At 38.3% G+C, this 18,057-nt stretch overlaps 1 protein-coding gene across 1 annotated transcript in view; it reads right to left on the bottom strand.

Annotated features, from left to right (window-relative positions):
• SBF2 (SET binding factor 2) overlaps positions 1–16,118 on the bottom strand; it is a 353,360-nt gene extending 337,242 nt beyond the window's left edge. The window contains exons 1-2 of the mRNA XM_045291145.1: positions 15,995–16,118; positions 15,273–15,358 (exon numbers count right to left, since the gene is read on the bottom strand). Coding sequence (XP_045147080.1) covers positions 15,273–15,358; positions 15,995–16,118 — 210 coding nt within the window. The remainder of the gene's footprint in view (positions 1–15,272; positions 15,359–15,994) is intronic.
• Between the last annotated feature and the right edge of the window lie 1,939 nt (positions 16,119–18,057).

The following is an 18,057-nucleotide window of genomic DNA, read 5'->3' as shown; positions in this document are numbered from 1 at the left end:
ACAACAGAAAAGTGGGTGAAGGGAGATGTCAGACAGGGCAAGACATAACAAAATAATAATTTATAAATTATCAAGGGTTCATGAGGGAGGGGGGAGCGGGAAGGGAGGTGGAAAAGTGAGGAACTGATGCCAGGAGCTTACGAGGAGAGCAAATGTTTTGAGAATGATGAGCGTAATGAAGGTTCAAATGTGCTTTATACAATTGATGTATGTATGGATTGTGATAAGAGTTGTATGAGTCCCCAATAAAATGATTTTTAAAATAAATAAATAAATAAAATTTTTAAAGTAGTTGGGGGAGGGGACTTTAAAAATCTAATACAAAGCATGTTTGATATAGTTTAAAAATGCTTTTGCAGAGTTAAAAGTCGGAGATTTTACCATTCTTAGACAAGGGAGATGGTTTCGAAGAGCTTTACAAGGTAATGAATATTTCTACACATGAATTTACCACTGCTAAAATATATCTGTGAATATAGTAGTGCAGACAAGGGGAAATTATGAAAATTGCTTAGCTATAACCAAACACCTTAGGGCTTGGGGTTCAGGACCATAGTCTTAAGAGACACCAAGGTCACAGTGGACAAAGACAATGTTTTACATTCTACTTTATTGAGGCTTGAAAGCTTGTGAGCAGCCAAGTTTTACCTATTAGTCTTTCCTTGTCAGAACAAAGACAAATGAAGAAAGTTGGAAACAATTTGTCCAGTTGACCAATAGACCATGTGAACACCAGCTTCCAAGATCTTAAGACTAGAAGAACCAGATGGTGCCTAGCTATTATTACCAACCACTCTGAACATGACCAAATTAAAAGGCTCTGGATAGAGAGAAAAATAGAACAAACTCAAAATCCTGATCAGGTTTACTGGTCAGATAGAGAATAACAGGACCCCTAAAACTATGGTCCTTAGTCTCCCTTCAGACCTGGAACTGATTTACTCCCAGGTTCAATTCCAGCCAAACAATAGAAAGGTTAAAAAAAAACAACACCCAAAAACTAGAGAGGTAAGCACTTTTCAGAATAATCAATCATTTGAGATCAAAAGGGCAGCATGGGCCCAAGGGCAAAATTTAAAAGGCAGGAATGTTTAGAAAGAGGAGGAATGAAAGCAGGAAACAGGGAGAAAGTGGGATAAGGGATATTACAGTGTAGAGATTGCAACCAATGGCCTGAAACAAAATGTGTGTGAGTTGTTGAATGGAAAACTGATTTGTTCTATAAACTGTAAACTACTGAAATGCTTGAGCTAATAACCCTTTTCTACTATGCCCTGCTTGTCATTTTACTCTGCTGCCCATCCTTTTATCACCAAAGTCTTCCATGAAATGAATGAAGAGAAATTTTGGCACTAAAAAAATTAATTTAGTAAAAATTGTAATTTTTCTCTTTTGTTTCCCAAATCTTGACTTTCTACAAATTTTTCTTAACTTTAGAAATGATCTCAATTCCCACACATATTTACGTTTCTGGATAATTCCTGACCTTCCTAAATTAATGTATCTTTATTAAACTAGCCAGAATTAGCCATTTAAAGAAATAAACATAACTACTATTTTCTCATGATTAATTTATGAAATATTAGCCTACATTACTTAGTTTTATTGTATTTAAAGAGATGTCAAAAACCATTCCTACCATGCCACGTTAGTACACACATTTCAGTGTAATACAATAGGAAACTGTTAGTGGACATAGACAAGCTAACTAGAAATGTAGATATATAGTAAGTATAGGGTATCTGGATCACCAAAAAAACCCTTCACTAGACAAATAATCTTGGCGAGGAGGGTGGTATTTAAAGAAAGTATTCCTTACATACCTCTGAAAATATGATGAATGGCATAACAAGTTGACCTGGTACAACTACTATGGAAAGTGGTATGGTGCTTCCTCAAACAATTGGGAATAGAAATGCCATATGACCCAGCAATCACACTGCCTGGGATATAACCTCCAGAAATAAGGAACACAGCATGAACAGATATATATGTAAACTCATGTTCATCACAGCACTATTCACAATAGCAGGAGATGGAAACAATGTGAATGCTTATAGGGGAAAATAGATAAATCAACTTGTTTGAGTATATACATAATGGGATGCTATGCATTGTAATACTCAACCTAGAAGGTGAACTATATGGAGGCGAATGAGGCATCAGAATTGGATGAAGGCTCACTAACAACCTAGGATTATGTAAATGATACAACCTTGCTTGCTGAAAGCCAAGGGGGCTTCAGGGACATTCTGATGAAGATTAAAGACTACAGCATTAAATATGGACTACCACTCAAAGTAAAGAAAACAAATCCTCACAGCTGGATCAAGAGACATCACAATAAAGAAGAGAGAGAATCCTCTCCAGATTCCTTAGCCCTCAAACCTAAACAGGGGTCTGAGCAGCTTAAAGAAAAAAGGCAAACAAGCTGCCATCTAGCTCAGAAGCAACAAAGCCCACAGAGAAGAAGCACACAAGCCTGTGTGAACACGAGGTGTTGAAGGAATCAGATAGCAGACACCAAAGAACAAAAACCATCATTGTGTGATCACCTTCCCCACATATACTCTGAAGATGAATGTGTGCATAAGTAATTGTGGTGAAGAAGGCTGATGGTGCCCGGCTATCAAGACCTATAGCATCTGGGGACTTAAAGGCATGAAAGTGAAGCAACACAGCCCACATGGAAGCAGCACACCAGCATGTGTGATCATGAAGGGCCGAAGGGGCCAGGTTTCAAGCACCAAAGGGGGTGGGGGTGGGGGAATCGGGATCATATCATCGTGAATGAGGGTAGCGCGTGATGCCCATCTGTAGACAACTGGACATACCTTGCAGAGGGTTAGTAGGGAGGAGATGAGTCACTCAGGGTTCAGTGTAGCAATAATGAAACTCACAACCTTCCTCTAGTTCTTAAATGCTTCCTCCCCCCAACTATCATGATCACAATTCTACCTTGCAAACCTGGTTAGACCAGAGGATGCACAGCGGTACAGATGGGAACTGGAAACACGGAGAATCTAGAACAGATGAACCCCTCAGGACCAGCGATGAGTGGTGATATCTGGAGGGAAGTGGGGGGGGGGGTAAGAAAAGGGAATCAATCACAAGGATCTACATATAACATCCTCTCTGGGGGATGGACAACAAAAGGATGGGTGAAGGGAGACGCTGGGCAGTGTAAGATAAGATAAAATAATAATTTATAAACTATTAAGGGTTCATGAAGGAGAGGGTAGTGGGGAGGGAGGAGGATGGGAAAAAGGAAAATGAGGAGCTAATTCCAGGAACCCCGGGGTCTGAAAGACGGAGTTTCACTATTTTCATTTCTGAGAAGTGAATGCTGTATTTCTTCCAAAACAGATTTATTTGTTCTTCTGGAAGTCCATGATACTTTCAAAATTTTTCTCCAACACAATAGTTCAAATGCATTAGTTCTTCTTCAGTCTTCCTTGTTAATTGTCCAACTTTCAGATGCACATGAAGTGACTGAAAATACCATGACTTGTGTCAGGCTCACTTTAGTCCTCAAAATGAAATCCTTACTTGTCAACACTTTAAAGAAGCCTTATTTAGCAGATCTGACAAATGCAATATGCCATTTGATTTCCTGACTTCTAATTCCATGAGCATTGATTAGGGATCCAAGTAAAATGAAATCTTTGACAACTTCTCTCTCTTCTTCTTTTTTTTATTGTTGGAAGTGAACTTATTTGTCACAAGACTCCAGTTTCACTCTCCTCCTTTTTTCTTTAAATCATTTTATTGGGGCTCATACAACTCTTATCACAATCCACACACACATCAATTGTGTAAAGCACATTTATACATTCCTTGCCCTCATCATTCTCAGAATTCGCTTTCTGCTTGGGTTCCTGTATTTGGCATCACTGCATGTGTTTCGTGAGTCTGAAGAGGGCTTGATAGATTGTTATCGGACATATGTTCTAATATCGAACATATGGACTTGATCTGGACTGGGATGTTTTCTCAATAGTAAACTGCTCTTGTATATGAAGTTCTTTCTTATACACACACATATGACTGTCTAAGAATTTGTTTCTCTACTCTACCCAGACTAACACAGTGGCTATTATTTTGTAGCTATATGTCCACATTTATATAAGCAACCATACACATTACTTCTGTTCAAGAGAGTCCAACTTTTATACCTGTTTTCCCATTTCATCCACTTTCATTCTCAAAAGCTTTCTGCTTTGAATAACAGGTTGCACGGTTACCCAAGAGTGAGTTTACCTATGGGGAAATTGCTGTAAGTGAAATTAAGCAAGGACTAATTGTGATCCAGAACAACCTCCATATTGGAAAGCCAGTGTTAGAAATAGATACCAAAATAGGGATAGCTTTGCTTGAGAAATGTAGGCAATATCACTACATTATAGGAATTGTAGTGATCATCAAATACATGACTAGGATACAAACCCTGAAGACTAACAAGAGTACTGATCCCTTTACTCTTCAGAGAAAATGAAACACCAGAAAACTGAAAAGTGAGCATTACATAAACTGTGCAGTGAGGGGCTAAGGAAAAAATTGCCAGCGAGAGAAGCAATAGGAGATGTGATAGTAAGAGAAGCGGCACGGGGAAAACTGCATTGGTGCGGGGGAAGGTCTCTGGAGCCAACAGGCCGCGGTGGCAGAGAAGACTTCACTCCAGTCATGGTCCTTTTTCTTGTAGGCACAGACTAGGGCTTTACTTGCCAACCTCCCCAAACAGCTAACTGTGGCTGGGTCACTGACTTCTGATCAATGCATGAGGATAACGGCAATATACACTGTTTCTATGGGCTTAACCCATTTTAAAAAGTCTGTACTATCACCATGTTTAAAATGACTTCTTCTACAAAAAGAATGTTCACATCCAAGATGACCACACAATTAAGATGGCAAATCCCACTCCCATCTGCCCCTAATTAGACTTCATGTAAACAAAAACCAAACCGCTTCTATCATGTTAAACTAAGATTTCAAGATTTCTTTGTTATAACAGCTAGCATACCAACACCAAAAAATGAATATACTTTAACTTTTAAAAAGTCTTATTGACATATAATTCAAGTACCATATAATTCAGTGGTTTAAATTAAAAGAGTTGTACAATGATTACCACAATCAATTTTAGAACATTTTCTTCATTTGTGTATCATTGTTATCTCCCCATTTTCTACCCACCCAAACTCTCCTGCCATAACCCAAAGTACTATTAATCTAGTTACTATCTCTATATATTTATCTATCCTGAATTTCATATAAAGAAGATCATACAAAAAACCTCAACAATGACCACAAAATTAAATACAGAAAAACCTTAATTCAAGAGAAAGCAGAAGATAATCAAACCTAGAACAAACTAAACATGGATCAAAGGGGAAAACAAAAGATAATATGCTAAATGTTTACCTTACTATATCTGCAGTAATCCACTTTCCAGTGCACTCTGAGGGCAAGATAAGACTATTCACATCCCTGGTTAATGGTCCAAGGGAATTCAATGGAAGCTTAATTCATGTGGAAACTCTACACGTGGATCTGAGGTTTTCACTGTCATCCACAGCCTTCTGCAAACCAGGTGCTCAGAATTTAAGCTCTAATAAAATTGCCCCTTTGATCTTGTGCTTTAGGATTTACAATTCTTGGGCCACCTGGGCTGGTATGCTATTTTGGTCCAGACTTAGCTGATAGCTCATACAGATGGCTGCTTGCTTTAAGATTAGTCTTTAAGACCCCTGATGTCATTCTTTCGAATAGCCAAAGCATTCTCTGATTTGTTTGACACACTTGACTATACAACTCATATCTCCAGTTGATCACTTTATAAGGGTATACACTTCAACTTCATGGTTTCTGAATGGAGGGGGCAACAACCAGACGTCAGAAGTTTAATAGGGCAGTGGATGCTAAGGTACTATAATATTAAATTTGAACTAAAGCCATCAGCTGATAATAGCCCAGTATGAAAAGTATTATTGTCCAAAAAAACTAAGTTAACTTTTCTCAAAGTTTTAAAATTCCAGGTCCCATATTCTTTCCACTATACCATACTTGTCTTAAAGAAATGAAGAGAGCAAATTAAGAATGTGTATTGCAACTATTTCATAATTAAAAATATATAAAATTAGTTGTAAGAGAGGAAGTAAAGAAATAATTTAATTTATTTTTTAGTAATACAAAGGACAGCTGGGGTCACTGGGAATGAAAGAGCCAAAAACTGGAACTGGAAATAGGAACATTTAGAATAACCCATAGATGTGATGTAGTGGACCACTAGATGAGAGATGATCTGCAGTAAGTACCCCATTTGGTGAAGAGGGACATACTGAAAATAACATGTATATATCTGCATCTTTCCTACAATGTTTTCTATGGTCTCAAAGATTCAAGTATGGCAGACAACCAGTATAGTAAGAAAATCTTGTCTCTGGTGGTTTCAAGAGTCATGTTGAAGTAGTTGACTAGAGAGAGTAAGGAGGGGAAAGATTTCTCAGCATAATTGAGGACAACAATTAACTGGTGAGATGAATGGAACTGTGAATAATCAAAGTCTAGTACAAGATAACAAACCACGTACACGTATGTGAACATACAGAATCCAAGAACAACATCAAGATGCCCACAGTATGATGTCCTCTAACTAGTCTCTTCCACAAGAACTCGAAAGAATCCAATACCTCAGATTCACCCTCTAAGATCCACTAGGTTCTCTGACATGTGGTTTTGTGATTTCAAAGTGGCAAAAGCAGGAAACAAAAATGTGAGCAAAAATCATCTGTCAAGCTTAAATCCTATTGATGCCCACTTACTTTGTTTTGAAATTAACTTTGAAAGTCTGTAGTATATTTTAAAGGCCATCTTTTAATACTTCAGAGCAATATTCTTACATGTTCAGCCTCAAGTTTACGCATAATCAAGAGTTCTTCCATATGTTCTGCACACCAAGCTCTGAATCATCTTTAAATCTGAATTCATCCCCAAGGGCCCTACCCCAGCACAGTGACTTTAGATGCTACTGCTAGTACTTGCATGTCTAAAAATTATGTGTATAATTACTTTTAACTGGCTTCTTGAATTTCTCAAATATTATTCAACTTAGCCTTATTCTACATTATGTATACAGCTGGCTTGTTCTCCTCCCTTGCAAGAGCCTATATTTGTACCTATTATATTTTACCTTCTTTGATAAAGGGTCCATAACTCTAGCCTCTTAAGATATTTGTGAACCCTGATTCTGTCCGACAAAATGTTCACTAACTCATTCTCCTTCCATACATTTTCCTCTACAAAGAAGGGATAAAATTCTCTTCCAATCTTTCTAAACTCAGTTCCATAGCCAAACCGTCTTTCTATCTAGGTCAGATGAGTACTAAAGCTTTTGTTATATTTGCTTCATTCTAAACAGATTAAAGAATCAAAGCATTGTATGATACTTAAATATACTTATCTGCTTTCAAATATAATTCCATACTAAGGTACTTCTCCTATGTTACATCTACAGCATGCTGATTACAAGATTTTTTTTCCCTCTTAAATTACACTTAAATTTACAGAAGACTAAATTTATGTCAAAAGTAGTTAAGTTGCTTGTCTATAAGTTAAAGAACTGAACAAATGGCTTGAGGCCTCATATTTGGAAATTCTAATGAAATGTCTTGTTCTCTTTCACTCACACCAGAAAATTTATTTATTGTAGTTACTTTAGTCATCTAGAAAACTCACGCATATCTACAAATGCCTCAGTGTATGTATGCATTCCCTAGTACAGATTTGGGCATATTTTCTGATTATGTTAAAAGATTAATTTCTGAGACAGGGCATGTTAGTAAAAAGAGCCAAGTGCCAAACAATGTCATTTTGCTGATGTCTATGACTTAGCCAATGACAACATTTGCTCCCAAAGTCAGAAATAGATTGTTAGCCATAGAATACCTCAGCAAAACAATGCTTTAATGTTCTTTGAAATATTGTCACTAAATTTAACTGAAACTTTATTTATATGGCTGTCTGTGGTTTCCTTGTATGCCTAAAAAGCACAAGAAAGGGATAAAAATATCCTAGAATTGGAAAAGTAGTCATTATGTTTGGTTAAGCGTATTTTCATATCTTTATTTTTAAAGTCCTTCCAAACTGAAGTTCACTACTTTTCAATAGAAGAAAAGAAAAAGAAGGTAGTTTCTATTTTAAAATCAAGAAAGTAAATTCACTATGCTCTAAATTAAATACTGGATTTGATTTACAAACGAATAGATTCCCAAAATCCTTCTGGAGAAGGCTTGGAGTTTAGTCTCCAGGCTGAATGCAATTATATTTTGTTTATAATTTAAATACAAATAGGGTTACAAAAATTCATGGAAACATTGAATTAAATGATAAGGGAATTTTGCCACAGACTTCTGAAGCTCCTATCCCCCTTCCCTAAACCCCCTTCCACCTCCCTCCACTCCACCCCTCCATGTGCTTTCTGAGAGGAAGTAACAGAAAATAAATACTGTTCTCTGGATCCAGATTTGTCATCAGATAAAAACAATAATAAATTTGATCTCTATTCAATAACTCAGTGTTCTCTTCGCAGGTCTTTCCATCTCAGTCCTTGCAAACTGCAGAACCCTGTCCTCAGATTCAGAAGCCTGCAGGTACAATAAGATACAAACGCTACCCAGAGTGTCAAGTTTCACTCCTAGAACATACTCACATCTTGGCCAAGAGTAAGGGTCCAAAGACCTGGGTTTGCAGCCCCACTCTGCTACATCTTACATGTCAGACTTCGGTGAAATTTAACCTAAGCCTCGGTTTCCTTACCTGTAAATTAATTAGATGCACCACTATCAATAGTCTCCTTAGGGTTAATCATAGCCTATATATTTTTTCAAATGTTAGATATTAACATTAAATGTTATAAGCTAAAGTTTTTCCACCACCTTGGAAGGAGTAAGATTTTTTTCTGTCAATCACTGGAAAGGATCAGCCTGGAATCAAACCAGTTAGGGACAGTGTCAGACTACCTTCAAATAAACCAACACAATTGGGCTCATCCTGATCATAGTGCTGCAGAGGCAGTGAATTATTTTATGTGGTTTTTCTAGCCTAAGTCTCAAACTCCCACACCAAATGACTTTTCCATGCATGGGTCTGGTAAAAAGGTGGGGGTAGATACTGATAGAATTCACTGGTCAGTAATTGCAAATAAGATTCCCAGGAATGCTATCCTGCTGTGTATAAAATGAGCCCTCTGAGAAGCAGGAGGGATCCCATTACCAGCAAGAGCCAGGAGTGGAACCTGTCCTCTAGACCAGAGATCCCCGCGCAATGAATTTCCTGGGCCCAGAAACAGATATGCCATCAGAACCAGCAGCCAGAGCATGGGACAGAGTGATGGACTTCCCACTCACGGAGCCAGTAAAGTTGATAGTTTTGTGCAGCAGGCTGGCTTGCTGGAGCAGGGTGTGTCTCGGCACTGAATGAGGGAGCTGGGCTTGCTGACACATGGAAGTGGAGCTAAGTGCCTTTGGGCTGAGGCTTATTGGAGTCGGGTGCCTATGGGCACTTAATTCAGGAAACTGGATTGGCTGACCCACAGAGCTTAAACTACACGAATGTCTTTGAGATTGATGCTTATAACAAAGTGGTAAGCCATTTGGGCATTTATGAGCTGACTTGGCAGAACTTTGTAACATGTCCTTATACACAGCTCAACCCTGAGCATTTCTCAACGGTATTACAACTTGTTAACTTCCTTAATATACTTTTTAATCATGAGCTTTCTCTGTGAGTTCTGTGTAGCTATTGCAATGGATGTAAGAACACAGAGAGATAAAATACAGAACACTAATTTAGAGAGCACAGAGCTACAAGAGTTACTCAAGATTATAAGGCATACCTCAGTTATTTATGTTATTGGCTAGACGTCTGTAGGCAGAACAGTTACACATTTCTAACACATGCGATAGCACAAGGCAACAAATAAAAGCAACAAAGCAGTAAATGATTCTACTATGTTAAAAAATAGGATTTGATAGAGATAAAATACGTTTGCCCATCAAAAACACAAAGGATGTTAAAGGATCAGAATTGTTATCAATTATGAAAAAGTTAAAAATTTTCCTAACATAATTCAACAGATCAGTATTCTTTAAAATTTCATCCAATTGAAAAAAAATCTTTGAAATGCTAAGACTTTGTCATAAAGTGAGCTAGGAAACCACAGGTAAAGAAAGGTTAGAAGTTCTGTCTATGTCTTAGATTACAGTGGTTTTCAACCTTTCTAATGCTGTGACCCTTTAATATAGTTCCTCATATTGTGGTGACTCCCCAACCATAAAATTATTTTCATTGCTACTTCATAACTATAATTTTGCTACTGTTATGAATCGGGTGACCCCTGTGAAAGGGTTGTTCGACTCCCAAAGGGGTCGCGACCCACAGGTTGAGAACTGCTGTCTTAGACCGTCCATTTCACCAACTCCAGCAGTACCTGACTTGACTTGTACCTGGAGAGACCCTGACTGCACTAGAACTAACATGTCTTTATAAAAGAAAAAGCTACTCTTTACCAAGAAGGATACTCAATGTATCTCTCTCTCTTGCTACTGGAGGAAGATCGGTGGAACTATGACTCAATATAAGGAAGACCCAAATCCCCACAATTGGACCAATATGTCTTTAGAGTATTGAAAAGCAAGGATGTTGCTTTGAAGACTAAGCTATGCCTGACCCAAGCCATGATATTTTCAATTGCCTCATACTCATGTGAAAGTTCTCTCTCTCTCTCTTTCTCTCCCGCTGCCATCAACTCAATGCTGACTCATAGTGACCCACTGTGGGTTTCTGAGACTGTTTATGGATGTGGAAAGCCCAGTCCAGTCTTTCTCCTGAGGAACTACTGTGGGTGTCAAACTGCTGACTATGCAGATCGCAGCCCAATGCATAACCACTGCACCACCAGGACTCCGTGAAAGTTGGACACAAAATAAAGAAGGCCAAAGAAAAACTGATGCATTTGAATTGTGGTGTTGGATTATTGAAAGTACCGTGGACTGCTGAAAGGACAAACAAATCTGTCTTGGAAAAACAACAACCAGAATGTCCCTTAGAGGCAAGGATGGCAAGACTTCCTCTTACGTACTTTGGACATACTGTCAGGAGTGACCAGTCCCTGGAGAAGGACATTATGTTTGGTAAAGCAGAGGGCTAGTGAAAAAGAGGAAGGCCCGCAAGGAGATAGATTGACAGTGGTTGCAACAATGGTCTCAAGCCTAGGCGCAATTGTGAGGCTGGTGCAGGAGTGGGCAGTGTCTCCTTCTGCTGTGCATGCAGTTTTTATAGGTTGGAACCCACTTGACGGCACTGAACAACAACAACAACACTCCATTGATTTTCAAATTATAAAAATTATCTTTTTTCAGTCCTTACCTAAATAAGACAATCTATGACAATCCATGATCTTCTCTCTGTCCCATAATATCTGTTCTTACTGAAATTCATAAAGGTAGTATTCACTGTTTATATTGTCATCATTTATATAGGGCACTATGAATTAAAATTGATATGATGGCAGTGGGTCTGGGTTTTTTGTTGTGGTTTACATCACTAGACTTTGATATGAAGAGAGGCAAGAGCTAACAAAAGGTTCTGTAAGGTCTCCAGACCCAAATTTTTCCTTTTCGTCACTAAAAAGGATGCTGAAATGGGTTGAAAGCTTTTATAGTACAGAAACCTGATTATCCACACCTTAAGGCCAAGTAATGGGATGTGCAGGCAATAGGGAAAGAATAAAGGTATACAAGGGACTTTCCAAAAAGATCACATAAACTCTCACATTTTTATCCATTTTTAAAATCACAATTCAAGACTTATTCTCTTTGTAGGCCTACAGGACCCACAGCATTCTTTATACAACTGGCTTATGACAAAGAAAAGTAAGCACTGATGCACCTTTTATCCCCAGTTCAGTAGAACAAGACAGTTACTAGCTGGGATGAGAAGTTTTTAACATCAGTTTCATTCTGATAGATACTTCTGATTCATGCTAACAGAAGAATGGTAGTGGGGGTGGGGGTGAGGGGCAGCACAAAATGTCAAACAGACAGCAACAGTAACAACAATAAACAATCTGCTAGCTCATTTATTGACACTTATTTCATGCAAGCCATTGTTCTGAGCATTTTATGCATATTTCCCCACCTCCATTTTTATCTTCACAGCATTCCTATGAGATTAAAGCCATTACCTTCAAGTAGTTTCTGGCTTATAAAGACCCATGTGTTACAGAATAAAATTGCTACGTAGGGTTTTCTTGGTTGTAATCTTTGAACACAGCCTTTGTTCTGTGTTACAGCTGAGTGGATCAGAGCTACAAACTTTAAGTACAGAGTCCAGTACAAACCCTTTGTGCCACTCAGGGACCTTCCCTATGAGATGAGTAGAATCATTCTGATTTTACAGATGAGTGTTCTGATACCCAAAATTGGTAAAGTTACTTAACCAAAGTCATACTGTGCAGTTGGTAATCAACACAGGCAATCTGCTCCAGAGTCTTGTTACCAAATAACCAAATGTCTCTCAGTGAGAACTGCCTGGAGGGCACCACTCATAGACGTGTGTGGGTGTGTGTATACACATGCAATGTATAAATATATACATACATTCACTCCAGTATGGTTGGAGAACCATACCACAAAACATTGTCAGATTTGCCAGACACTTCACTGAGCATCTTGCTATACCTGTATTTTACCACCATACATCTGCCACCACAAAAGTGTGTCCTGGGCATCCGGAACTAGGTTCCCTTTTCTAAATCTCTTAACAATGGCTGACACGGGCTACCTCTACCAACTTCTCTGAAAAGGATCATATTAGAAGGACCTGGATAGAGTGGGGAGAAATGGGGAGCAGAACTCAAACCTATAGAGACCAGGCTTACTGGCTCAATAGAAACTGGTGGGACTCCTAAGACTAACTCTTCATCTTTCAGGTCTGGAATTAAACTCACCTTCATGTTAGAATAATCAAAATGGCAGATTTTACCCAAGGATAAAGTTCCCACCAGGGTTAAGAAACGAAGCATGGAAACAGGAACCTCAGGGCAGATGTGGGATAAATGATGATACACTGAAGATTGTAATGGATGAGTAGAAGCAAAATATCTATGAATTGTTGAATGCCAAACTAATGGTCTGTAAACCTTCATCTAATTCACAATAAAAAGTTTTTATAACAGCTTCATTGGCATAAAATTCTCATGTCATGCACAACTCAATAGTTCAATCACATCCAGAAGAATTGTACAATCATCACTACAATAGGTTTAAGAACATTTTCTTCATTCTTGTACTCACCGTTATTAGCTCAAAAAGTTTTTTTTAGAGGCTGACAAAAATTAAAGGAGTTACAATTCTCTACCATATACAATGCAACCTACAGCTCTTGTAGCTAGGAAGAAAAGAATTCAGATTTCCAGACAAAACTTAAATCCTGACTGTTTATCATTAAACCAACCTCGCTAGCTCTTGGTTTGTGTTTCTTATTGTTTTTCACTAAAACAAACAAAGAAACAAACAAAGAAAACAAGCCTGGCATTTTCAATTCTTGAAATACAATAAATATTTTTGGTGGTAAATCAGCACTCAAGCTAAGGTATTTTTTACTTGAAAAATCTGCGGGATATTTTCCGTTCCCAAAGATGTGAATGTTATCGTTAGTTCACAGACAGTATGTTCTACATCCTTGTTGAGTGAGTCGCATACAGTCTCAAAAGCTTGCAGAGGCCCTCTAAGATTCAACTCTTGGTCTCTTCCGGCCAGAGCAGAGGAGAGCGAAGAAGCCCAAGACCCATGTGTGGGAGACAGAAAGAGTTCTCCCAAATATGTTAGACTTGGAACACTGCTTGCAGCTAATGGTAAATAATTGTCAAGTTACCTCACTGAAGACAGTCAGTTGCCAGACTACAGGTAGGCCCCCTCCCTGCTGTTAAGGACAATGGGCTACTTCTCCCTAAAGATTTACAACCCTTAGCTTGGTCCATGTAGTCGGAGTTCATACCCTACTGATAATGGTCTCTATAGCTGAGCCAAGGAACAGGTCAAACTGGCTCAGTGACATTCAAAATTAGACTGCCATCCTGAATCTAGGATCCGCCCATCTTGCCACATGTATATCCCCAATCCCTCCTCTTCCTATTGCCTATATATCCCTAGACCACCACCCTCCCATTACTGTATTACCTATAGCACAACCCTTTCCTGGGACATATGTCTTTACCTGTAATTGGTGGCCTTGCACTCTCCCCAAAGGTATATGGGCCTGGGTTAGCAATAAAGAGCTCTCTCTTGGGCTCCCCTCTTGGCCTCTCTCAGCTCCCTCTCCTCCCCTGTTCCCTTTCCCCTTGTTCTCCTTCCCCTCCCCCTCCCTCCACGTGGACCACCAAGCAGGGCTGAGGTGAGCATTGCTACTATGAAATGTGTCTGACTCCATTATTTCAATCTCTCTTCTATCTCTCATGCTCCCTATGACTTTAATATAATATTTATATATCTCAACCGTACAATTGCGTCTGTCAAACCCGTGATTAGTGGTGGGGGGCTGGCCCTTCCCCCACACCCATGGAAGCAATTAGTCCATAGAACTCATGGCCCTTATGAATCACAGCCTCTGCTATTGAGACCAGAAAAACTGGATGGTGCCCACCACTAACCTCTCTGACCAGGATCATAGTAAAAAGACTGGGTTAGAATGGGGGGCAGGAGGGCTGTAGAACAAAATTCAAATTCCTTACACATAAAAAAGACCAGACTTCTTGGACTGATGGGCCCTGGGGGAACTCCCCATGACTATCCTCTGAAAATACTCTTTTAACCTGGGGGGGTTCACCTTTAAGCCAATAAAATATTAGGTTACAAAATAAGTGCTAACACGCACGAGGACTGTGCTCCTTAGAACAATCAATTATATGAGCTCAAACCGCATTTGCCCAACAGCAAAGACAGGAAGGCAAGCAGGGCAGGGAAACTAGAGGGATGGGAACTGGGAAATGGGGAGAGAGCTGACAAATTGCTGCAAGAGAAATCAGTGTTATGGAACAATTTACGTGTGAATTGAGTGGGAAATTAATTTACTGTGTAAACATTCACATAAAGCACATTGTACAGAAAATCCCAAACAAACCAATTACTGAAACATTTAAAGACATTTGAAAATATGGGGAAAGTATAATTATTAAAAAAAGAAAAGTGTGCAATAATGCAGCACAAACATACCAATTCAATTCCCTGTGGAAAAGGTGTATCATCCCAGTCCTTCTGTGGAAATCTCTGGATTATTTTCCCCAGGCCTTCTCCTGATCCTGTTAATAAAATCCAAGTGAATTAGCTACAGGGCAATCAGAAAGCTGAGTAGTCAATATATATTAATATTTATTTCTAAATGAACATTTGTTGAATAAATTAATATATTACTTCATCTTTTTATGTTTAAAAGAGCATAAAAGTCTTTAACTTCTAAGCATAATACTGAAGTGAATCCTACCATATAGATGCTCAAAAGTGACACGCAGAAAAACAGAGAAGAGACAGAAAGCTAGAGCCTCTACTGTATCATGGGAATAATTATCCTTTGTTCCCCAATAGGTAATCTTCACAGTATCCTAAATTGAACCTTTTTTAAAAATCATTTTATTGCGGGCTCGTACAAGTCTTGTCACAATCCACACATGCATCCATTGTATCAAGCACATTGTAAATTTGTTGCCATCATTCTCAAAACCTTTGCTTTCTACTTGAGACCTTGATATCAGCTCCTCCCCACTCCCCACTCCCTCTTGAACCATTGATTATAATTTATAAAGTATTGTTATTTTGTCATAAAATTGAAACTTAAGAAGAGCTTTTCTATGAAGACAAGGTAATTTAAGTGGTAGCTGAAATGTACTGTTAGCACTACACTTCTGTTACAGGTTTAAGTAAAATTTTTCAAGCATTACTGAGAATGGCAATTTGACCACTGTCTAGGCGAGATTTCTCAGCCTTGGTAATATTGACATTTGGGACCACATACTTCTTTGCTGTGGACAGCTGTCCTGTCAACTGTGGGGTGTTTAGTAGCATCCCTAGATGCTTCCACCCAAGATATAATGACCAAAAACATCTCCAGAGACTGTCAAGTGTCCCAATGCTCCCTTTCGAGAACTCTGGCCCACCGCACTGTTATTAAAAAATTACCCCGTGACACGAAAAAAGGGATCACCTGGCAAGTCAACTTTAGGGATGCTCTATGTAGTAACTTGAGGATGGACAGGACATGCTAGGAGCTAGACTGCGTTTGGCTATCATCTTCAAAGAACCTTACATGATATCCTATGCTACACGCAGTCCCAGCTCACTCTAAAATGAAAGCCACAACACTCTTTAGATTCTGTATCTGTTACCCATTGGATTTACAGTCCCTGCTTTTTGTTTTGCTGGCACTTATGTACATATGATGCAACTGTTTCAGCTGAACAGCTGGACAGGGGTTTAGAAACTGTCAGAGAGTAATTTAAGTAGATGTTTTTAAAACTAAAAAATGGGGAAATAAATAAATATTATATATATAAAATGTTCAAGAAGTTTACTCCAGAAAATGTTTTTTAAGAAAATCAATACTGGCATAGTTTGATTAATTTTTCCTCCAATTGGCATCAAACTTCCACAGAGTAAAAAGAATCTTAGTCAAAACCTCACTGACATTGGCACCAGCTCTTCTACTTCTCCCAAAGCATTCTGTTTGGAACATTAACATTTTATTAATGTTTCCCCTGGGCTTTCCTCCTCCTCTTAGAAGAGTCTCTCTTCAGAGAAAATGACTAAGTACAGGTGCAATGCTAGGAAAACAGAACTCCTGACTTTCCAAGTACATACACGGGGGCTTCAGAAAATGTGTGTGTGTGTGTGTGTGTGTGTGTGTGTGTGTGTGTGTGTAGGGGAGAAACATTATCTTTTCATTCCATCTGTTCTATGAACTTTTGAGGTCCCTCATATAAATGAAATATTCATTTCAGTAGTTTAGAGGGCAATGAACAGAGGTTAAGCTTTGTGTGTTAATAAACCAAAAAAACTCACTGCCATCAAGTCAGTTCTGACTCGTGGCAACCCTATAGGACAAGGTAGATTGCCCCAAGACTTGGGCCTCCAAGACTACAGGAGTAGAAAGCCTCATCTTTCTCCCACTACATGTTAATAGGAATGATTAAAATGTGGCAATATTCATCTAGCAAGTCCCAAGTTTTCCATCCTTGATTTATAAAATCTGTCTTGTAACAAATCACATTTAAAAAGGTTCTTCTAACTTTGACTCAAAACTATTATTATAATAAACTTAAACAATCAACCAGAAAATCAACATTCGCCCAAACAAGGAGATCTAATTATGCCAATAGAGAGCAACTTTCAAAGAATAAGGAAAGCAAAAGCTGTTCATTCAGTGAAAAGAAAGCATGCAGGAAACAATTTTACAAAAGGCTTTCATATTTGATCCATTTAGAAGTTAATGAAAGAAGTCTGTTTATTACAACTGAAACAAGCCTTTTTGTGGTTATTCAAAAATTTAGGTAGGAATGCAATGTGATTTTCCGATTTTCCAGTAAAGTCTTTTATTATTCAAAAGTTTTATTTGCAACATACAATTTTTTTCCAGAGTTAAACTTAGCAAAAAGCCAACAGGCTTTGCAGAAGTGAAAAAGAGTGTGTTTTTAAATTGAGCAGAATACACAGACAACATGGTATATCACTAAAAATAATAAATTAAACAGATACTGGAAGACCAATATTCATACCAACATTATTCAAAACAGTCAAATGATAGAAAAATGTGATTATTAACAAATGAGTGGATAAACAAAATGTAGTCTACACATACAATGGAATATTACTTTCCCATTACAATACTGAATTCATTAAAATATGAATTGTGAAAACATTATCCCAAATGTTAAAGAAATCAGATACAAAATGGACAACTATCATAGGATCCTTATGGAATAGGCAAATTCATAAACAGATATCCTTT

The sequence above is a fragment of the Echinops telfairi genome, unplaced genomic scaffold (assembly GCF_000313985.2).
Source record: "Echinops telfairi isolate 266 unplaced genomic scaffold, ASM31398v2 ScPeMD7_60;HRSCAF=208, whole genome shotgun sequence".
In the NCBI taxonomy this organism is placed as follows: domain Eukaryota; kingdom Metazoa; phylum Chordata; class Mammalia; order Afrosoricida; family Tenrecidae; genus Echinops; species Echinops telfairi.
Note: the sequence above shows the minus strand (reverse complement) of the source record. Positions and strands in the feature narration are given on the sequence as shown.